General features: G+C 43.0%; 3 protein-coding genes across 4 annotated transcripts; 1 reads left to right on the top strand and 2 right to left on the bottom strand.

Moving 5' to 3' along the window:
- Nucleotides 1–452: 452 nt before the first annotated feature.
- mlf2 (myeloid leukemia factor 2) lies at nt 453–10168 on the bottom strand. Of its 2 annotated transcripts, none has more exons than XM_060065105.1 (8): nt 9857–10168; nt 9359–9470; nt 9232–9267; nt 8747–8800; nt 8473–8601; nt 6995–7154; nt 6495–6708; nt 453–1025 (listed from the first exon to the last, which is right to left on the bottom strand). In XM_060065105.1, the coding sequence occupies exons 1-8, from the start codon at nt 9898–9900 to the stop codon at nt 1019–1021; spliced, it is 756 nt and encodes a 251-aa protein (XP_059921088.1). In that variant the 5' UTR covers nt 9901–10168; the 3' UTR covers nt 453–1018. The 2 variants fall into 2 exon arrangements, with proteins under 2 accessions (XP_059921088.1, XP_059921090.1); XM_060065107.1 differs by having other exon boundaries at nt 6488–6708; nt 9857–10167.
- Nucleotides 10169–12088: 1920 nt separating this feature from the next.
- On the top strand, nt 12089–16268 carry cdc42l (cell division cycle 42, like). The gene is made up of 6 exons (XM_060065116.1): nt 12089–12229; nt 13425–13529; nt 13680–13752; nt 13942–14051; nt 14349–14546; nt 15228–16268. Exons 2-6 carry the CDS (start codon nt 13425–13427, stop codon nt 15315–15317), a joined length of 576 nt encoding a protein of 191 aa, XP_059921099.1. The 5' UTR covers nt 12089–12229; the 3' UTR covers nt 15318–16268.
- A 177-nt stretch (nt 16269–16445) lies between these two features.
- wnt4b (wingless-type MMTV integration site family, member 4b) lies at nt 16446–20739 on the bottom strand. Its single transcript, XM_060065098.1, has 9 exons — nt 20240–20739; nt 19703–19945; nt 19083–19236; nt 18897–18981; nt 18642–18773; nt 18259–18401; nt 17993–18133; nt 17518–17680; nt 16446–17250 (listed from the first exon to the last, which is right to left on the bottom strand). The coding sequence occupies exons 2-9, from the start codon at nt 19789–19791 to the stop codon at nt 17081–17083; spliced, it is 1077 nt and encodes a 358-aa protein (XP_059921081.1). The 5' UTR covers nt 19792–19945; nt 20240–20739; the 3' UTR covers nt 16446–17080.
- Nucleotides 20740–23051: the final 2312 nt, after the last annotated feature.

Raw genomic sequence — 23051 nt, 5'->3', positions numbered from 1 at the left:
GCCAATGGATCCATTCAGACCATTCGGTTCAATGGGACACACACACAATACCATTTTTTTTTTTGATTTTCAACAGAATTGAATGAGTGGTTAGCTGGTGTTGAGGTGTACGAAAACATAATTACAAATATCATTTCTTCAAATAAAAAGTAAAAAAAAACAATCCAATATTTGACATTTGTATAGCCTATCAACACTTTAAGAGGAACTCTTAAAGCGAAAAGGCCCTTTCAAAGAGGTGTCACCAAAGGAGGTGTGACACGTATCACGAATTATGGGTCTGTTACCTTAAAACACAAGCGCATGGGTAGTAGACTAAACTAGTGAAGATTAGACTAATACCAGTCCCTACATAAAAGTAACATACCCACCAGTTAGTGATTGAGAGTCACTGCGTTTGTTCCACAAGGACACCTCTGTGAAAAGGTTCAATTAAGCCAGAGACAACACGATCAGTTTTTGCAATTATCTAACAATGTTTAATGATTTTCTAATCAGTTTAATTAAGTCAACAGTATACAATTCTATCCACAGACACACAAGTGTCTTCACAAACATAAAATGGACTGTACAGAGGATGCATGTACTGTGGTGTAGCACCGTATACTTTATAGTGCTGTGGGGCACAAACGCATGTCAAGTTTTGAGAATGTGTCTCTATATACAAAGTGTGTGTGTATGCGTGCATGTGTGTGTGTTGTTCTATGCATGTGTGCATTGGAAGGAGAAGGTGTGTCTCTTGTGTTTGACAGTAACAGCGGAGAAGTCTAACTACAAATTACTGGATATTGGTGTGTGTGTGTGTTTGCGTGTGTGCGTGTTATATGTATAATTTATATATAGACAGTCCAGTCATAACAAACATCTATAATGGTCCAACTCTTATGACCACGAGGTTCCTTCTTCATCCTGTTTCACAGCGTCGGGCAAAAGCTTTCATCTCTCTCTCGCTCTCTCTCTCTCTCTCTTTTGTCGTCTTCCTCCTCCTCTTCATCATCATCACTCCTCTTCTCATGTCTTAAACCCTGAGAAGAGAAAGCAGGAAAACACAAACTCAGGGTCTGATCCATACTATCAACGCGGCCCCCCCCCCCCCCCCCCCCCCGTTAGTTTAAGTTTTTTTCAGGTGGATGGAACATTTATACACCATGATGATGAACAAATAATGGTCAACAATCCATTTGAAAGACATTCAATATAATTGGGGGATACATTATATATTGTAGGCTCTGCAAAATATCCATAAAACAAAGTCCAGTTATGTTACTGGGTCTGTTTGAGGCTGGGTTTGGATCGAGGTTTTGCGGACCTCAGGCATCGGTGTCTTTTATCAAAGAGTCTTCTTCACTGCAGCATGCTGGGAGGGATCAGTATCTTACAACTCTAAACCACTCTCTTATTGCTTCAGAAATCAATATACATAATAAATGTATTAGCAAAAAGAAAAGATTGTTGCATAGAACAACACGGATGGGCCACGCATGCAGCTGATCTCAAGCATCATCTTAAGACCTTCTGACAGTAGATCATCATGTCGGCCTTTAGTCCTTTTGTGGCGATCGGTAATCAAGAAAAAACCCACAAAAAAAACAAAACCTTTATCCACTATCTCCCAAAACCTATAACCACTACCTCCCAAAACCCTCATCCACTACCGCCAAAACCTATATCCACTACCTACCAAAATCTATATCCACTACCTCCCAAAACTTATATCCACTACCGCCAAAAATCTATATCCACTACCGCCAAAACCTTTATCCACTACCGCCAAAACCTATATCCACTACTAGAGATGTGAATAACTAAAAATTTTCATGGTCGAATAATCAGTGAATGGTATGAAAGAATAATCGATTATTCGATGTGTGCCGACATTCACAAAGGCCGCCTTGGATCATCAGCAAGAAAGCACTTAATATCTTAAACGCAAAAAAACAACTACCTGCCAAGTAGTTCCAGTCTAATTGTCCATTCAGCCTTCAAAATGAGAGCTGGTAAATTGTGAAAAATGCATTAAACTGTCATCAGAAAGCGCAGTTATTACCGGTATATGCTATAGACCCTATAGTATCTGTGGTATAAAGGCTGGGAAGAATTTCAAATTATAAATATGTACACTTTATGTTGAAATTATAGACGTCACGATTCCCATTGAAACGAACAGCGCGGTGATTAATCCTCAAAACGAAAGCTGGTAAATTGTGAACAATGAATTAAACTGTAATCAGACAACGCGGTTATATGCTATAGACCCCAGAGTATCTGTGGGATAAAGGCTGGGACATGTACACTTTATGTTGAAAGTATAGACAGTCGTGATTCCCATTGAAACGAATAGTGCAGTGATTTTTATTTTATTTTTACGGTTTTCGTTTACTGTTTTTTCCTAAACAGTTATGATTTACTAACCGGTTACACGTGTACACTAGGGTTGCCGCGGTATACGGTATTACCGGTGTTACCGGTGTTGAGGCCAACACCGATTACTCGGTGTTGCACACCTGCAACACCGTTTTATTTTTTTTGTAATAAAAAACAAATTCAGTAAAAATGAATGATATAATTATAATTAAGAAAATGTTAATGTGTAGAATAGGCCAAAGTTCTGCTCTGTAAGGGAGAATTGGCGCGCCGAGAATTGACGCGCTTTCTTACAAGACCGGTAACCATAGCAACGCCAGTAAACAAACCCCGAGAAGCCCAATCCCTACGTGAGCGCACAGAGCTTTTGGCCGTGATATTATGATATATAAAATTATATTATACTATTATATATAGAATGTTATAAGACGCCGAGAATTGGCGCGCTGCCAGCCGCTGTCACCGAGTGTGAGAGGAGAGTTGACGGAGAAGATGGCGGTTGACCTATAGTTTCATAGGTGTTGACACGAGCGTATTACTCCAGTGTTTCCCCCACGTTCACACAGCAGCGGCGCGTCGCCGCTGCTGAATTTTCTCTGCCGCTGCAATAAAAATCCTTCTCCACATTTTTTTACGTAGCTCTTTTTAGAAAATGTACAGCGCGTAACGTCAATTGCGCAGCACGCGGCACATCGTCACGTAACCAACAACAAAGAAGAAAAATACACAGCGAGTGTGGCAGTTGTTGGCAGTAGGCTACCCTACACGGTTGCAAAGTTACATTGATTCTAGCAGTAGCGAGTGAAGCGGAAGATCGAAGAAAGAAGGAAAGAGACAGACAGACAGACAGACAGACAGACAGACAGACAGACAGACAGACAGACAGACAGACAGACAGACAGACAGACAGACAGACAGACAGACAGACAGACAGACAGACAGACAGACAGACAGACAGACAGACAGACAGACAGACAGACAGACAGACAGACAGACAGACAGACAGACAGACAGACAGACAGACAGACAGACAGACAGACAGACAGACAGACAGACAGACAGACAGACAGACAGACAGACAGACAGACAGACAGACAGACAGACAGACAGACAGACAGACAGACAGACAGACAGACAGACAGACAGACAGACAGACAGACAGACAGACAGACAGACAGACAGACAGACAGACAGACAGACAGACAGACAGACAGACAGACAGACAGACAGACAGACAGACAGACAGACAGACAGACAGACAGACAGACAGACAGACAGACAGACAGACAGACAGACAGACAGACAGACAGACAGACAGACAGACAGACAGACAGACAGACAGACAGACAGACAGACAGACAGACAGACAGACAGACAGACAGACAGACAGACAGACAGACAGACAGACAGACAGACAGACAGACAGACAGACAGACAGACAGACAGACAGACAGACAGACAGACAGACAGACAGACAGACAGACAGACAGACAGACAGACAGACAGACAGACAGACAGACAGACAGACAGACAGACAGACAGACAGACAGACAGACAGACAGACAGACAGACAGACAGACAGACAGACAGACAGACAGACAGACAGACAGACAGACAGACAGACAGACAGACAGACAGACACAGACAGACAGACGCTAAAATGTGTCGCTACATGACCACCAGTGTTAAAAACCCTCTGAGCCCAATCATTTTATTGTATCTATAAACCGCAACCTCCGTGCCGTTTTTCCTCTAGTATTGTGTGTGCGTGTGTGTAGGCCTATGTGTGTGTGTGCGTGTTGTCGCTCTTTTTGGGATCACTCATAGCCTTTAGGAGCTTATATGAATTTATAGCCTAGGTATTTTCGGGAACTTTGAAAAATGAATCCATACTGTTAGATCCGATGTTGTTCTTTATTGCCATATAAAATCCGTTTTCATCGCGTATTTTAGTTAGGGATTTATGCTAATCGCCTGTAAGCATGTGGTCATTAGCATAAATGCAGGGAAAAACCTAAGGACATTTTTGAACAAAGTGTCTTATTTAAAAAAACAGTTATGCTTTGGGCATAGCAACCATGTTTAGTGTTTAAGCATTAGGCAAAAATCTGTAAATAAATTGTGCAAATTATATTTGCGTTGTGGCATTTTTTGTTTAAATATTACTATACAAAAATATAAAAATCTGTAAATGAAGACACAAAAGGCAAAGTTACAACACCAATAATCCCATCTACAGTAATACACAGGACTGTTTGAATAGGATTTTTATTTTTTATTTTTTTTGTTAATTTATTTATAAAAAAATATTTTTTTTGACAAAAGTGTAAGAAATTATAGTATATATCTGATATTAACATATAAGTTACACATTTTATTAAAAAAATAAAAAAATAAAAATAAAAAAAATAAAAGAAGATAATAATAATATATATGTTTGGATACGTTACGGAATAATATATATATATGTATATATCTAATATATATGTATATATATATATATATATTTATTAATAAATGAAAATGTTAATAATTATTATGACTAAGGAATGTTAATTTCAATGAATTACAGAGAAGGGATGGGATTAAATAAGTGTAAACTTCTTCCCACCCCTTTTCGAACATGTTACAATTATCAAGTATTGATCATTTATGTATCGAATTATGCTTTCTATTTAGTTTAACATCAATAATTTGTGTTTGATATATATTTTTTGTTTTCTTTTACATGTTCGAAATAAATTTAAATCAAATCAAATCAACCTTTTTTTTTTCGTGTACACGGTTAACCGTTTTTTTAATTTTATTTTTAAAGTGGACCGCAGTCGCGCTATAGGGGGATTATTTGTTTATCAACACGGCGGATGCGCGAGCAGAATGATCGCAAAAAGAAAATTTGTTTGACCGGTTGCCATGGTTATCTCCGTGTGGTTAATTTGCAGTTGCAGTGTTAATTAGGATGTCGTTAGCCTACTGTTACATTAAATTGTCATCAGAAAGCGCAGTTATATGATATAGATCCTATAATATCTGTGGTATAAAGGCTTGGACGAATTTCTAATTATAAATATGTACACTTTATGTTGAAAGTATAGACCGTCGCAATTCCCATTGAAACGAATGGCGCGTGATTAATCTTCAAATGAAAGCTGGTAAATTGTGAAAAATGAATTCAACTGTAATCAGAAAAAGCGGTTATATGCTATAGACCCCAGAGTATCTGTGGTACAAAGGCTGGGACAAATTTCGAATTATAAATATGTAAACTTTATGTTGAAAGTATGGACCGTGATTCCCATTGAAACAATGGCGCTGTGATTATTTAATTTTTTTACGGTTTTCGTTTACTTATTTTTCCTAAACGGTTATGATTTACTAACCGGTTACATGTGTACACGTGTACCCGTGCACACCCCTAATATCCACTACCTCCCAAAACCTTTATCCACTACCTCCCAAAATCTTTATCCACTACCGCCCAAAACCTATATCCACTACCTCCCAAAACCTATATCCACTACCGCCCAAAACCTATATCCACTACCGCCCAAAACCTATATCCACTACCGCCCAAAACCTATATCCACTACCGCCCAAAACCTATATCCACTACCGCCCAAAACCTATATCCACTACCGCCCGAAACCTATATCCACTACCGCCCAGTCTATTGAACACAGAACAAACCTAACAGCAAATCTTCCGACTCGTGTGTTCTTTCTTCTAGGCGGTGCTCAGTATCTCGTCTGATGTTCGGCCGTCTTGACATTAACGCCCTCCGTTACCCAGAGGAGGCCACTGAGTTCCTCAACACAGCACTAAGGCTACTCAGGTTTTTGGAGCTTTGCCTTTTGAAGTCTTGTCACTTAAAAGAGGAAACAGGGAATTCACCCTTTTGCTTTTTGTTATGTCGGGAGTGACTTGGAAATAGCCAAAATGCATCTTAATGAGAGCTATACAACCATCCGTACAACTATTGCAGTGTTTAACTTACCTTAATGAATAAAAAATATATTTCCATAACTTCTGCGATATCGATAGCAGCACCGGGTATGCCGCAGCTTATCAATGTGGTCCACGCACACACACGGTGGTCCACGCGCACACACGGTGGTCTACGTACCTCTCACCAGTCGTAGCGCGGGCGGTTGTGGGGTGGCGGAGGGGGGTGCCTGGGGGACTCGTGGCGGTGGATTGGCGGGGACTCGGAGGATGGGGGCGCAGCCAGGGCCAGCTGCTGACCGCCCGCTCGCCGGTCGCGGCAGTAGTCCAGCCCCCGGGCGCCTGGGGGCGGGTACCTCCCCGCCTCCCGCCTCCACTCCTCGTCGAACGCCGCCGCCTCATCTGGCGATGGAGGGGAGGAGACAGTGACTTGTTGTTAACCATCTCTTTGTGTAACCAATCACATTCATTCAAGACTAAGATTCAAAAGTTGTGATCTGGTCATCATGACCAACCTGGGGTCGTCATCTTTGTCATCGTTCTTTGCCTACAGGTAGACTGCGGTCATTTGGGATAAAACACACGGTACCTTTCAACTTGGTTGTCCCAGCCACTGGACCCACATTTTGAATAAATGACCAAAGCCCGTGATTTCTCAGTATAAAATGTTTAACCTCCATGTACTCACTCTCCTCCAGGTTGATGTAGTCCTGACGCTCCTCGTGGTCGCCCGTGCGGCGGTTCCGTGAGCGCTCCATTACGTGCCCGCGATCTCGGATGTGGTGGCCGATGGCCAGGCGCTCCACGCCACTCTCGCTGTCACGCATGGCCTGGCGCGTCTCACGGATCTGGGCACACACACCGTTCCAGCATGAAATCATAGAACTTATCACTGAACCGAGAATAACTGACTGGGGTCCTGACTCAGATATTACTGCGTGGTATGGCACGTCTACAGTCATCCACAGCCAACCTGCGTTTGACGTGCTACCATAGACTAGCCTTTGTCATTGGGAGGGCTCTGTGACTATGAACGGTGCTCTCCAAGTATTCAAAACGGAGAGGGCAAAGAGGAACGTAATAAAGGAAATAAATCCTACGGACCGTAAGAATTACGTAGCTACGACATATCCAAATACCATGCAAACTAACTGACAGCTACAACAATCCTGTCAGGGTATGTCAATGAACCGCCTTGATCAGCATATTTCCTCTACCTAACCCTCTACTCATCTCAATAACGTTCCACAAAGCTTAGGGACAGAGGAGAGGAGTTGGCTGTACGATAATCACAACAGCTGATTCATTTTAGATCAGTTCAAAATAGGACATCTGTTAAACAGTCAGTTCTCTAAACAAATCCACCCAGATCACACATCGCAACCGTTAGAAAAACATATCTATGATGCACAAAGTTACAGCTGGTTCAGTGTTGGAACACCAAGTTCCAACACTGAACCAGCTGAAACTGCAGGTTCACTTTCATTTTGAGGCAAAACCAATCTGTGGAGTCTAGAACGTTTACACGTTTTTTTGCAACACACCGTAGGAAAGCATAAATGCAAATTAATGAGTTCAATCAAAACATCGCCCATCCCTAAATGTATAACGAGACAGTCCTTAAGGGTTGCCTAATGAGTGCAAGAAGTGCAATTTATGATCACTCTAATTATGACCTGGATTTATTTTATTTGACATGTCGTGAATGAACAGGCATGTTTAAAGGCCATCGAAGCAGAATAATTTTAGAAGCAAACAAAGAAAATGTGTAGTATTTATGTTTTTTTGTAATTGCCATGGCTACTTTCCTACATAACCTGAAAACGCCCACATATTACAAACAATGCTCTGCTGGAGCAGGGACCTCCTCTGCATGTCTCAGTATTTGACTGTGCTGATTTTGCGGGGGGGGGGGGGGGGGGGGGGGTCTTTCCCTCTAGCCTGTCCGAACACTGGTTCCCAAAGGCATCATCAAACTGTCCTTCCAACTTCACACATTGGTCTGTGAAGCCCCCTGGGTCCCCAGACGTGATTAACGGCTATGAAAATAATAAACTGGATTGGTCCTGGACTTAGTGACAGCTGGCCCTGATTACTTTGCCATGGCCCTGTGTGTGTAGGAAAGGCATTAAAAAAGCAGGCAGGAGTGAGGCAGCGCGTACTCACCCCACCAGGTGCCGTTCTCATTTCGCTTGTCTGTTGGAAGACTTTGGGAGCGCCGGAGTCTAAGGAGGAGTAGGAAATCACCGTCGACGAGGAGTACGTCTGACAGTTGGGGGAACCCGACATTCTCTCCTGTTAGACAAGGAGAGCGTTCATGGAGTTGAAGAGATATGTTTCAATCAATCCGCCTGACAGCGGGGTCAGACCCATTTTGTGGTATGCTGCATTAGCAATGCACTAGATTTACGATACCAATGTTTGATCAAATGAAACTCACCATATTCCCCATCATTCCACCCATCATGCCAAACATATCCATGAACCCGCCACCCTGCAATAGAGGTAATTCATTAGATGTTAAAAGGCTCCTGCCAGTCAAACCCCCAATACTGTCCACAATCAATGGATGGTTTGTTACACAGATGGTTTGTTACGCAGAACCATCATCTTTGCAAACAGTTTGAACAGTATCAGGCACTTGACAGGTGACTGGATGAACATCTGTCTGTCTATCGCTTTCTATCCCGTATCATGTAGATCACATAGTTCCTCATAGGATGCTGATTGGTCCAAACCACTGGTGGTTTTCACTTTGCAGCGTCCCTTGAAGACTGGCAAGATTGATTCTCGCAGGTTCCTAATCTTGCAAATCCAGCTGCCTATCAAGGTTAACTTTTTCCCCCTCAGAAAATACATTTGTAGTGGTGTGGACATTGGATAATAATGAAATGTTGACATTCCAATATGATAAAAATTACTCACCATTCCCATCATGCCAAAAGGAGCCAAGGCTCCAGCCTAATAGAAAAAAAAAGAATATAAACCAAATTTACACTTGAAACAGTTCACGATTACAAATGGTCGCCTTGAAAAACAAACACAAACACACCTGGAGATGAGGTGCACGTGGAGGCTGAATCTGTGGGGCAAGAGGGAAAGGTTCAAACCCAAATGATCCAAATAGACCCCCCATCTGCTGTCGATGAGCTGCAAATGGATCCCTGTAAGAGAAAAGATCACACTTAAAAAAGGACCAACAACATCAATGTCCCTGTGTATTGTGTTAAGTATGGACACACAGCTGTTGACAAATAGAGATTGAGTTTAAAGGGATTTGCGACAAACAAACCAAATATATGCATTTGATACAAAGCTATACTTGCAGGGCAATGCATGTATTGTAAAAACGCTCCGAGCTTCATCCTGAGCTCTGAAGGATATATAGTGGGCCCCTACATGCTTGCAAGTCTATCATTCGATAGGTTTCTGCTCCAGTATAGCATGCACAAGTAAGCGTGTTATAAACGCACATTGCATTGGTTCTGCGTGTTTCACTAAAATCGGCAAACACTTGATAATATCACATTATAATACGAGCATAACTCACATCATGAAAGGACTGTCATCAACGTCATTCAAGAATCGAAACATGTTAGGTAATTCAGCTAGCTAGTATTAGCCAGCTAGCTATATAAATGGTCGGTCAACAAGACAACAGTGGTCTTTTGGATTCAAAGCCCCCAGCAGAGCAGCGAACAGATCCCCTGTACTGTGGCACTGGACGATATCCTCACAACGGGTCAGGCGGTACGGTGTCTTTACAGTACTCTGAATGGTAATTGTATTTTCAAGCTACCTGCACCAAAAATATAAACGGAAGTCTTTCTGACAAAGGAAGCAAAAACATCAGCAAGTCAGCACAAATATTACGAGTTTGGACTTCCGGACGGTTCTTTCAAAGCAAAAGCATTTCTGACACAATTACTTTCGTTATATATAAATTCATCAAATAAATGTAAAGGTACAAAATCATTTAACATTTTTCATGTAACCTAATATCAACAGCCTCTTCCTCTGTCTTTTGAAAATAGTATCCTGAACATAAGAATATTTTGTAAGCTCAGCTAGTCAATCTGTGTATAAGCCTTTTGGTCTAAAATAGTGACTTCGCCAAAGTGAAAAGACAATTCCCGATTTCAGGAAATTGTAAATAAAGCAAAATGAGGAGAAATCAGAATTGGTCTTGACTAGTCTTCCTCATTAAACATTGATACATTGCGACCTTTTTATGATAAGGCTGCTGGAAATTAAAATTAAATGTTACTCCTGTCCAGCATCGATACACCTTTTAATATTGCTCCTCTGCGGACAGCTTGTGTCATCCTCTTTGTATCGGCAAGCCTTTGGTTTCACAAAAATCTAGGATTGACAACCATCCATGTTCTGAACAGATTTTATTCTTTACACTTTTAGAGAGAAAGTCGCTCAGAAATGACAAACGTAGAATTTTGTGAAACCAGGGGCCTGTCTGCAGATCCTAGAAGTGCCACATTGGTGGGTTTGTCACCATTAAATACAATCAGATATGACTTATATTTTCATTAATAGAGAACTCCATGTAATTTGGACTAGGCAGTCCGTATGCAAACGTATAGGCCTCCAGGTTCCCCCATGTCATCATCTTTATAAAGAAATCATCATGCTTCTCAATCAGAATTATGTTTCTTTAAGTAAGACATTGTTTTTATTTTGCAGAATTTGATATTCTTTAAGGGGAGCAACACAATTGTGTTGGCCGATTTAAGTTTGGAAGTCATGTCCTCAAGAATCCACTACTGTTTTCTTTAAAGTACATTGTTTTAATCACATTAATATTGCAGAGCTGAATGCTGAAAATAGCATTTAATCATATTAATATAACAATAATATACAATGCAATGGGGCTATGTTAGACCATATAAGAAAACCACTGACCATTTAAAAAACAGTAAGGATAATATACTAATATACTCTTTTGAGAGGTGCTTTATAAATAGTTATGATACTTATTATTATGCAATTCATACAATATAGACTATATCTAATTAAATAATAGTAACATACTATATAAGTTTGGACTTGAGAATGTTACCTCATTCGTTACACATTCCCTTGATAGGTTGAGATACAATTATCAGCAATGCAGAGGCAGTTAGCCGTTATTATGTAATTGCTTAATAGTCCATATATTGTATAATTATGTATTGTGTCTTGCCTCTGGCTCTATCATTTGGTCCGTAGCACACAAACATCTTCAACCAAGTCATTATTCTATATCATGGACATTGCCACAAAGCACATAATGACATACATAGCGACTTGTATTGCCTTTAGTTTCTCTTCTGTATACAAGCTTGTCAACAAGGAAGCTCTAAATGTCCAGCCCTTAACGCCAAAAAGGATAGCACTGTGACTATTGGTGTATTTTGTTTTCTTTTCTCCTTATCTTACGCCGACAAACCCATCAAATAAATGGAAATATGTGAAAGGCCAATAGTTATGTTTTTTGTTTGAAGTTTGTAAGCTAAAGAAGAAATTCCGCGCTGAGTGCAGTATTTGACTGCCGCCGCTACAGAGACAACCTGTCATGAGATGAGACTTGGTGGCCAAGCCCCGCCTACACTTTATGCGTCCCTGGTTGATATGCATAAAATGCACAACCAATATAAAACATATTTTTTATAGATTCAAAGGTAATTATACACGTCTATACATGGATGAGTACCTGGCTTTATTTAGGACTCCCTGTGATTCTATATATTTAAACGCTTGTTTTTCAGATCAAGCCCAGAGCTCTACCTGATTGGTCCACTAGGGGTCAGTGCCGCCCCTCCAGAGGTCCACGCGCAGCCGCTCGAGCGTACCGTTTGCGGTTGCGCAAAAATGTTATTCGTATTGTAAACCCGGATGTAACCAACGCCTAACCTGCCCCGAAAAAAACGTAAGTATAGTTTTTAAAGAAGTCAGCGTTGTTCAAATGTTGTTAAATGTACATATTAAATACTAGATTTAACGTCAGCACTTACATGTCGTTGACCCTTTAGCGACAGCGAACTATTTCTTGTTGGTTCCTCTTTATATTCTCCAACAATCCAACGAGTTAGCCATCGAGCTAGCCCAGTGTTAGGAGAACTCCCCTGTCAATTAAGCTGTCATTAGGTTTCGTTTATTCAGGATGGTTGAACACTTATTGGCTCGTTTTCTATTGAATAATATAAGTTGTGACTCGTGGAAATACGTTCGGACCACATGACAATTTATTAATTAAGACCTGGATGGTAAATCTGGCTGGAACTACAGCTTCGAGATTTATGTGGAGATTCATTTTTCTCTAGCGTTATTTATATTATAGCTGTACTTATTTTATACATCTAATGGCGTCTGATTCGGAACTTGGCTATTATGATCGAATGCCCATAAAGTATAATATGAAATAAATTGTTGATGAAGCGTACAAGTCAACCAAATTCCTGTCTAAATGTGTTGTGACTCAGGCTAGGCCTATGCAGTTCCTCTCCCCGGTCCATCCTTGGCATGCAGCTGATGTATGCGGAAGCCTTCTTTCTTTACTCTCGTTAATGTTTCCGCGCGTGTAGGAAAACACCTACTAAAGATCTGCTATCAAGTTAACTCCCTAAACATTTTATTAGTCAAATAAAAAACATGTGCAGTTGTGATGGACCTCCCTAACCTTTTATTATTAATATTTGAGGCTTATTATTGTAAGACATGGGAGTTGTTTAACATCTGGTCACGCATAATAATAATAATAATAATAATAATAATAATAATAATAATAATAATAATAATAAATTTTATTTATACTGCACTCAAAGTGCTTCAGAGAAAAAAATACCAAAAAACTATTAAAAAAAAAGAAGGGGGAACCTCAAAGAAAGTTTAGCTGAATGCTCTTTTAAAGAGATGGGTTTTGAGGTTCCGTTTAAAAAGAGCTGTAGTCTGTGGAGCCCTCAGGTGGTCAGGGAGGGCGTTCCATAGTCGCATGTCACTGTTGTAAAGGGTCTGAATTTAGGAATAATGTGGTTTAGGTTGTGTTATTTCCTCTGTATGCCTTGGTGCTCTTGTCAGTTATCTTTCCAGTCGAGATTCTCAATCGTTCTTTCTTTCACCCATAGATGCAGACTATAAAATGTGTTGTGGTAGGTGACGGTGCTGTAGGAAAAACATGTCTACTGATTTCCTACACAACAAACAAGTTTCCTTCAGAATATGTACCCACGGTAAGAAATGTTAATATACATATATATTTAAAAAAAAGATGTTGCCATGCAACATCTCACTCTGTAGGTAATCGATTGTAATAGTTATATGATAAAAGTCTGAAAATCACCTCATATTTTTAACAACATATTTTTTCTTGGTTTCTAAAGGTCTTTGACAACTATGCAGTGACTGTTATGATCGGTGGTGAGCCCTATACACTTGGGCTTTTTGACACAGCAGGTAACGTCATTCTAAACCTTCTATTTCCCCAATCTCTTGTCTAAATCAATGAAATTCAATAAACTGATCATGTAAATTCTTTCCGTTAATAACCTTTGTCTTGTTTCCTTTTCTAAACCCATCCATTGGATTATATTAACTGTCTACGTCCTCTTCTTCTCCTCTCTTCTTTCTGATTGGCGCTCACAGGTCAAGAGGATTATGACAGATTGCGACCCCTCAGCTACCCCCAGACGGACGTGTTTCTCGTCTGTTTCTCCGTCGTGTCCCCTTCATCCTTTGAGAACGTCCGCGAGAAGGTTGGAATTTCTTCTGTCATTGAGCATCTTTTACCTTGTATCATGGGGGCTCGATACTGTAGTGGCTAGGGTGTTTGACTCTCAGCCAAATGGTACTGGGTTGGATTCCCAAAGTCTGCAAACTACCTGAAAAGATATCCTTGGTCTATGACCTGGGTTTGTAGTCACTGTAAGTTGCTTTTTGAACGGTTAGTATCAACGGCAAATAAATAATGCTCATCTTCTGCTCAAATGATCATCACAACTAAAACCAGTTTATTTTCCTCTAAAATGTGTGTCTTCTGTTTGTGCCTGCAGTGGGTCCCTGAGATCTCCCATCATTGTCCCCGCACCCCGTTCCTCCTGGTGGGCACCCAGGTGGATCTGCGGGACGACAGCAACACCGTGGAGAAGCTGGCCAAGAACAAGCAGCGCCCCCTGTCCCCCGAGAGCGGAGACAAGCTGGCCCGCGACCTCCGCGCCGTCAAATACGTGGAGTGCTCTGCTCTCACACAGGTGAGGCTCCTTAGTACTAATTCAGTTAGACCCCCCCCCCCCCCCCCCCCCCCCCCCCCAGTAACATAGACGGTATCATTCCCAAGTGTCGTAGCATTAGCTCCACAACTCAACTTGATACACCTTCCAGATAACATGAGTCGATCTACGTGTGTATGTGTAATACACTACGTTAAAAAGGCGAATTCCAAAAACGTGAATATCTGCTTATTTTACAAGCAGTTGCAACACAATTATTTTGTTTAGAATAACCGTTTCCTTCTCTGTGGTGCGGGATGCCATGATAATATGAACACGATTGCTATGGAACACTCTTGACTACAGGAAAGAAACAGTAACTGCTTGTAAAATAAGCTGTATTCTTTGTTTTGAAAGTTGTCTTTTTAACATATTTAATTACAGGGTTGCAGTGTATTCAGTTTGTTGCAATCTGCTACCTCACCGCTAGAAGCCATTTAATCCTACACACGGCACCTTTAAATTGAGTTGTGGAGTTAATGCTATGCCTCCTGGGAATCATGAACCGGGGGATGACTGAACCAATCGTCCAAAAAGAGATCTCACTGCTCTTGTCTCAACAAAAGGCAAAAAGGCAAAAATCTTGATCTAACCCTTTCACGAGTTGCACCACTTTGACCCTCTCTCTCTCTCTCTCTCTCTCTCTCTTCCTCACTCGTGAAGCGAGGACTGAAGAATGTGTTTGACGAGGCCATCCTGGCCGCCCTGGAGCCACCAGAGACCAAGCCCAAGAAGCGCTGCATGCTGCTCTAGAAGAACAGCCACACACTGGGGATGGAGGGAGAACCCGGGTGAATACGAAAAACGAGAGATACGGATCAACGGCTTGTGGGGAGGGAGGGGAGAAAGGGACAGAACAAGAGAGCAGGGTTGACCTAAGCTGCGATCAATGTACACAGATTGTGCCTTCATATTATGTATTGAAAGAGGCCGCGCGGGAGGGAGCCTGTGTTGTCCTCACACGGTCACGCCGAGGGATCACCGCGCTCCAATCCTCCGCTTGTCTTCCTGCTTCTAGTAATAGCAGTGTTACTCCTATCGATACCTGGGTGGGGCTGGCCCCCCCGCCTGACTCCATTGCCCCTCTTTTTTTAGGAAATATTTGTATACAGTTGCAGCCAGCCTATTGCCTGCTGTTTGTGTCCTTTTTTCCCTGTGTTTTTCTGCCTACTATTAAGCCGATTTTTTTTTTTTTCTTTCTACTTACAATTAAGTTACGGATAAGTTGCTTAGTATGCAGTGCTTATTTAGATCCAACGAGCAACTTACTGTGGACTAATGCTGTAGCTTCTTTTTTTTCTGCCACTTTTGATTGATTGTACTAAGAAATGTACAAGAGATGTATCGTCACTCCAAACCAGGCTAGCTGTTTCTTTCATCCTCCAAGGGAATTTTGGGAAGACCAAGTGCATTGTCGCCAATCTGCCTTTTTGCTGGTGACTTGATTCGAAATCAATTATATTTTTTATTTTTCTGTATGTTATATTAATTCTATGTCGTTTTATTCTTTCTTTTTTAAGGAGTCATTTTATTTTATTTGGAACTTCTGCTAGTGTATCAATATTTTGTGATTGATAATATAACAAGATATACTGTTCTATTTTGACCAGATCCTCATCTTTATAGAACTTGAAATAATTTTCTTAGAAACCTTTTGGGTGTTTGCAATCAAAGAATGTTTGTAATAAAATGATTTGACTGAAAGGTGCATCTTTATGGTCTTTGTATCTGGAATGGGCCTTGTATATTAAAAATACATTTTAAATAATAGCAAAATGTAATATTATTTATATATATATATTAAAAAGGGCTTAACCTTTCCACTAGAAAAATGAGGTCCGTCATTTAACTTAATAGAGACAAGAAAAAAAAACGATTGGATGAACTACAGTATCATTTTAATTACCCTAGAAACTCATTTTCACAACTGTGACCACATTAGTGTGAGATGGAAAACAAGACACACTGATAAGAAAGTTATTTTTTGCATGAATGAATGGAAAGAAAAGAGCAAGGACTGAATGGCAGATACACAAATAAATAAGCCAAGATGGAGACACAAAGAGAAATAAATACATTAAATGTACAAAGACATTCTACCCTATTACAGGGGGTTCAAATCATAGACAGCTGCGCAGACAAGCAGTAAGTGCTGTAATATCATTAGTTTTGGTTAATTTCAAAGAAACAAAACAGTTCTAGTCAGTTCTATGAGGTACACTGTTTCTGGATATGTGCCCATGCCTGTGCTTCTCTTCTGGTCTGCTCTTGTCTGATTCTTGTGGGTGTATATTTTCCTTCAATGGCTTGCCCATGGTTATCCTACTTGCTTCGGCCCTAAAAGTGTGTGTTAAAATTGGCCACTAATACAGGATAAAGTGAAGAAGATTACGTTAATAATTCCCGTAATCACCTTGCCTAAAACAGCCGTGTTAAATAGTAAATGTGTGTTCAAAAGAATCAGTCTTTTGTATAGTGTGTCTGTGTATGTTTGTGTGCGTGCATGCTAAGCCCTATCAGACTCTGCAGGTGTGGATAGTCACTGTGTTCTTGCACTGCTGGCAGCGGACTGAGCAGCACCAAGAGAACTTGCAGGAGCAGCGCTGTACCACCTCAGCCCGGCCCGCTCGGTACCCAGGCCCACAGCACACCAGCTCACAGCCGTCCGGGGCGAGCCGGGACGTCCCTGTGACCGGGGTAACAACATGTTTACTTCACTGTAATAATATCAAGGAGTGAATAGAGACCTGTATTTTTGGATTGATGTGCATCTTTGTTTCTCTGTTGCTAATCTGCACTTGTTGTTTTTTTATCGAAACTTCTGTGTCGCTACTCCAGATTTGATTTTACATTATACTTTGATACTTCTCACTTGTTTCGTGGCTTTAGGTCGAAGCCTCTGCAAAATGACTAAATCTAATTGTTTGTGGGGTTTCAGAATGGCAGCTCTCACCGTTGCAGCGTCTCCCAGCCGTGCCGGGGATACCGTTGTCAGGGTCCAGATGACAGAAATCCGGGGAAGGGGCCAGGTACACCAGGTCCCTGGCGGCTGGTGGCTTCACCTGGGGGTCTCGGGGTAAGAGAGCAGTCCTTGATCCTATACGAGTCAGACGCACCTGCGAGGAAGACCGGTGGATGGAGAGATGGGTCAATAGTCGAGAAGAATTCATTACATTCGACCTTATGGTGTCTGATCAGGAATCTCTGGGGGAATCTTGGGGGAAGCTCAGTGACTCAACACGCAAACCCTGTAGGCAATAAACCCGGGTTCGATTTTGACCTGTGAACATATGCTACGTGCCCTTCTCTTTCTTCTTTGACCAACTTCCCCGTCTCGCTTCACTCTGAAAGCCTCAAAGCTCATGAAGAAAATGCAAGGAATCTGTATTCAGTTCAATTCTCTGAAAAACTAGAGCATGCTGGGATACCTCTGTGGCGCCGTCGAAGCGTTCCTTGAGCACCGCGCCGACACGCCTGAATGGGGGCATGACCTTCCAGCAGGTTCTCAACTCACAGGAGCCCGAGACGCCGTGGCACTTACACTCCACCTGCATATTGTGCAGAATAGCCTGGGAGAGAGAGAGAGAGAGAGATGCGTGGATTCGAGAAATAAACAAAAAAAGCAATGTCCTGCTTGTTGTAAATAAACTAAATGAGGAACAGATGAGTCAGGCTGCTGCTGCCACCAACCGACCTTCCGACCGGCCTCGTTGTTGTGGATATTCATGAGGGGTCGACCTGCTGATAAGCCCTTAGCTCTCTCCTGTTCATCCACAAACGTCTGGGAGAAGGCCACCCCGTAGGACAGGTTGTCACTGCAGCCCGACCACTGAAACCCTGTACAGCGGAAACAGGGAGATAGAATCGGAAAAGGATTGTGCTGCCAGGTTAGTTTTCCCAAGGAATGTGTCATTGTGTTTGGCGGTACTTCAGAGAGAGTGAGAGCGCGCAAAGAGAGGTGATAAATCTGATACAACACATCATTGTTCAACTTGTGCCAATCTACAGCTTTTATTGTGAAGCCCGCATCTCATCAGATCTGCGTTCATGGGGACGGCTGTGTGTTTATGAGCTCACCCTCCGGGCTGACCCCCCTGACCTTCCGGTCGCAGCCACACCTCTCCAGTTCCCCCCGGCTGCAGGCCCGCGTCACCGCCATCGCCACCGCCGCCGAGGACAGGGCGTGCACGAAGGCCGCCTCGCGTGTCCCTGGTTCAGAAGAGCATGAGACGTGACCAAACGTAAGAGAAGAAAAGATGCTCTACTTTGGCATTACGATACGCCCCCTGCAGGAAACCGATCTGTGGTCATTCTCATGAATAGCCCTCTCACCTTGATGCAGGACCTTCCCAAACACGTTGATCCCGCGGGGCGTGGTGGAGCAGTTCCAGCGCCGGTTCCTGAACTGGTGCTGGCACTAAAGTGGTGATAGTCAAAGCGACATACAGCGGTTTATCGGATGCATTCCCGATGTTTTTCCCGATGACGGCATTGCCAACGGCCTCAGGGTTTCCGTACCTCCTCGATCACCATCTCGGCCGCCTTGCGCACGGACTCCATGACCTCCCCCCTCGCCCTACACACCCCCACCTGCCCCGAGGACAGCCCTCGGAGCCGCGCGCAGGGGGCGTCACCTGACACGGGCCTGGAGCGGGGCAGCCTCGCCAGGGAGCTGGGGGAGAATCAGGTTGGGAACAGGTTGGGAACAGGTTGGGAACAGGGCATGCTTCATTACAGGGGGGGGTGGGGGCAATGGAGGACGCCGGAGGACGCCGGGTTTGAAAGAGAGAGGCAATAAAGGAGGAGAAGAGTAACAAGGGTGGAGAGGAGTACAGCGAAGCCGTACAGAAATCAGGGAGAGAAAGGGAGGGAAAAAAGAAGGTGGCGGAGGTAACAATGGGGAGATGTTTCTAGGGAGAAAGGAAACGAAGGACGGACTGACGGACAAAGGGGACAGAGGAGGCACAGTGAAGGCGGAGGGAGGGAAAGAGAAAAGGTCACGGAGTGGAGAGACACAAAGGGAGAAAGGGGAGCGACAGAAAGAGATTTAGAGACACGTCACCATCTTTTAAAAGTTATAGCATGACAAACAAAACTCTCGCCTTTCTCTTGCTGCCTTTTTCGCGCGCCAGACTTACAGCCAGTTGGTTGCCATGGAGGGGTGGATTGCCCATAGCAACAACAGGAGGAGTGGTGTCGTGAGATTGACAGCAGAGACAGTTGGCATCAGACTGTCTATCTGTCCGTCTCTGTGTGTCAAGCGATTGGTCCTTGGATGGCCGGTGGTGAGCCTGCCCTGTGCTCCCCCAATCTCTCCGGCCCACAGGTCCCACAGCTGGTCTACGCTTGTGGTCCAGAACCCGGGGATAATCCCCGCATATCTGTTCATGAGGTTCAGGGAGGAGGGAGGGAGGGATGAGCAATTTGGCCTTGAAAAGTAGTTACTGCTCCCAGAATGTTTATGGCTATGACTGTTATGACAATTACACTACGTTTTAGATTGTGATTGGCTTGTAAAAAATTTCTCTATATGAAATGTGTACAGATTTTTCTACATTTCTTAAAAGTATAATCAAAAATTATCTGCACAACTTTCCGCAGATATTGAAGCTCGGATCCCTTACAAGATTTTCCCGAAGATTTCTTTACAAGATTAAGTAAATTATATTTCTTACCAGTTCTTGACTTGTAACCAGTTGTCCTCGTTTGATGTAGATGAATAGAAAATGTAATCCGAATTTTCACTTTATATCGGAAGCATGCTCAAAGAAGTGCATTGAATCCCCAGCAGATGTTTAGAAATGTAAAATAAAGATTACCTGCATATCCATGATCAAGTTTCTTTCATCAAATCAATATTAATAAACTAGTAAACCGTCAACAAGCAATGCAGCTTCAAATCAATCCAAACGCCGCAGAAAAAGCATTATGTTTTGATCCAAATGGACCTTTGAACATTTGCCCTCTCCAAAAAAAGTTTTTTGTCTTGTCCGGCTCAAACAGAAAGAAGGAGTGAGAGTTGCAAGAAGAGAGTGATTGGTTATAAACCCTTGCACATTAAGTGCAAGGGTGGGAGAAAGAAGAGAGAGAGAGAGAGAGAGAGAGAGAGAGAGAGAGAGAGAGAGAGAGAGAGAGAGAGAGAGAGAGAGAGAGAGAGAGAGAGAGAGAGAAAGAGAGAGAGACAGGATGAGGTGAGGCGTAAGGGTGGTGGGAGGGGAGCTGGCATTGGGAAGGTGGATGGTTACACCATATTACAGTGTAATAACATTGACAATGAGAAATGGCCGTCGTCCTTTGTGTATGTATGACGAGCACAAGACATGACCTGAGACCCGAGCGTAAAATTGGCAATGCGATTACGGTCGCCATTTCCTCTTGAGTTTGTGTGCTTCTTGTGTGTGTTTGTGTGAGTGTGTGTGTGCATGTGTATATGTGTCAGTGTGTGTGAGCGTGTATATGACGTGTTTGACGTTAATGTGACACAAAGAGATATGCTTTCAGTGTGTATTTAGTTATTTGTATGCATCTATGTGTTTATTTGCATGTGTTTAAGTGGGTCTTCTAGTAGAACTCGTGTAGTTGGATAACTAGGGACCATATTCACAGTAAATGTATAACCCAGCAAACAGTGCAGTAGTTAAATCATTTAATTTCAATATAGTTATTCTATCGATCCATATGCAGACACCCTACAGAGCCCCGCCAGGTGAAGTGACACAGCAGATACCTATGGATGAATATGAAAAAAGAGGCTTACCTAATGTTTAATTTTCCCAAACTTTGTTGCTCATTTTACGAGGTCCCCCTCCACCTCCTTCCCGTTCTCCCTCCAAACTTGCCCTCTCGTTCTCCCCTTCCTCCCCCTTCCCCTTATTGTCTTAGAAGAAGGGATGACATTTAGACAAGCGGGGAGAAAACACTCCGCTGACAAATATTGGAACTGAGGCAAATAAATCACAAGATAGGGGGGATAGAAGGGGCTTGAGGAGAGCGTGGGCGGATGCAGGAGGAGAGACGCCTGGCCTGAACACATCTCTCACCAGGACGGAGTAGGCCGCTTCATGACGTAGACAGGCTTTTGAAGGATAAAAAAAACCTGCTATTTAATAATGAAAAAGAGAATTGCGTTTCTCAATCTCAATGTCTCTTCTTATGTATTTTTATTTTTAAGTATTTGAACTATAACAGCAAATGCAGCAGTGCTCTTAATCTGTGTTTGCATAGGTTTGCATACAGTGAGTGTGAATACATTTGTCACACTGAATGCATTGCTCCTAAAGGCTCATGTCTTATTCAAATGAACTGTGTGGGGCTGGAACCAAAACAATGGCCAGCACCTGTGGAGTCGAGGATCAGGCCTGTGGATGACCAGGCTACCTGAACCCTCTGACACCCCATAGCCACCCCCCACCCTCGCATACACGCACACAGCCTCTGTCTCTCTCCCCCCTCTCCTCTTCCTCCAACCCCCTCCCCACGTTGCGTGATGGCCCCTCTTAGTTCAGTATCTGTAAAGACAGGTTGACTTTAGGCCTCCTGTCTTTTTTTTTTTTTTTTTTTACTTCTCCTCCATGTTCGTATTCATCCCTTTGTGTCCCCTGTTTCCTCAAGTGACGTCTTCCTGCTGTCTCCCGCGGCAACGCCATGGCGACCAGCGGCCCGCTGTCATGTCCGGCGCCTCCGTTACGTTAATCCCGTCATCCCTTCACCCCTTCTCTCGTAAATAACTCCCCCTTTTATTTTATCTTCATCTTGCCCCCCATTTGTAGCCACTACATCATGTCGCGATGGCCCCCGCGCCAATTGACTGTATCCCCGGTTGCAGGACTTAAAGAGGATGCTTATTAAAGCGTCAGCGAGGAGTTTGCCCTCCATGTAAAGATTACTTACTGGCCTTCAGCAGCGGCTGATATAAACCTTTTTTTAACAGCGTTTCACAGACACTCACAGATGTAAATGGGGGCAGCAAGGACAGTGTCCTGGCTGCGGGGTTTGACTCCAGGCTGAAAGGTACTGGGTCCGATCCCCATAACTCTATTTTAACCCTGGGCATCGAGAAGCGTAGATGCTCCAGGGCCGTGTTGTTTGGGATAAAAGCATCTGTTAAATGACTAAGGCAAATCTCAGCTTCTCCATGGGCTCGGTCGGCTGATGCTTATCATGCATGGGATGGAAGGTTGACCTAATTTTAAAATGGTTGCCAGAATCCGCTGACTACATAATCCACTGCGCTACAGATTTCGCCACAAGGGGAATGTGATGGAGATGGGGAGGGAAATTGTGCCTCTCGATCATGATTGTCGGAATCGTTTTTTGCTCATTCACCCCGGAACCTTTGTACTCTACACCAGGGACCTGGCTCTCCCCTAACCTCGGTGTGCAGACCAAGGAGTCCTCTCGGGGCAGAGACATGACCACTCCGTCTGAGCGCACTCACTACATTGCCGCCCAGGCATCTATGCCAACAAAGAGCCAGGCGCACTGCTG

The sequence above is a fragment of the Gadus macrocephalus genome, chromosome 11 (assembly GCF_031168955.1).
Source record: "Gadus macrocephalus chromosome 11, ASM3116895v1".
Taxonomy (NCBI): domain Eukaryota; kingdom Metazoa; phylum Chordata; class Actinopteri; order Gadiformes; family Gadidae; genus Gadus; species Gadus macrocephalus.
Note: the sequence above shows the minus strand (reverse complement) of the source record. Positions and strands in the feature narration are given on the sequence as shown.

Bases quoted from the DNA above. Each gene is read 5' to 3' on its own strand.
- mlf2 (XM_060065105.1), bottom strand. From the start codon at position 9,900: ATGTTTCGATTCTTGAATGACGTTGATGACAGTCCTTTCATGAT. The intron at 8,602-8,746 runs GTGAGTTTCATT...CTTGTCTAACAG, and splicing joins GTGGAATGATGGGGAATATG to GAGAGAATGTCGGGTTCCCC. The intron at 7,155-8,472 runs GTGAGTACGCGC...GTGTGTGCCCAG, and splicing joins TGAGAACGGCACCTGGTGGG to ATCCGTGAGACGCGCCAGGC.
- cdc42l (XM_060065116.1), top strand. From the start codon at position 13,425: ATGCAGACTATAAAATGTGTTGTGGTAGGTGACGGTGCTGTAGGAAAA. The intron at 14,052-14,348 runs GTTGGAATTTCT...TTGTGCCTGCAG, and splicing joins TTGAGAACGTCCGCGAGAAG to TGGGTCCCTGAGATCTCCCA. The intron at 14,547-15,227 runs GTGAGGCTCCTT...TCACTCGTGAAG, and splicing joins AGTGCTCTGCTCTCACACAG to CGAGGACTGAAGAATGTGTT.
- wnt4b (XM_060065098.1), bottom strand. From the start codon at position 19,791: ATGCCAACTGTCTCTGCTGTCAATCTCACGACACCACTCCTCCTGTTG. The intron at 18,134-18,258 runs GTCGGTTGGTGG...TCTCTCTCCCAG, and splicing joins ACAACGAGGCCGGTCGGAAG to GCTATTCTGCACAATATGCA. The intron at 17,251-17,517 runs GTGAGAGCTGCC...CCCCGGTCACAG, and splicing joins GGCTGGGAGACGCTGCAACG to GGACGTCCCGGCTCGCCCCG.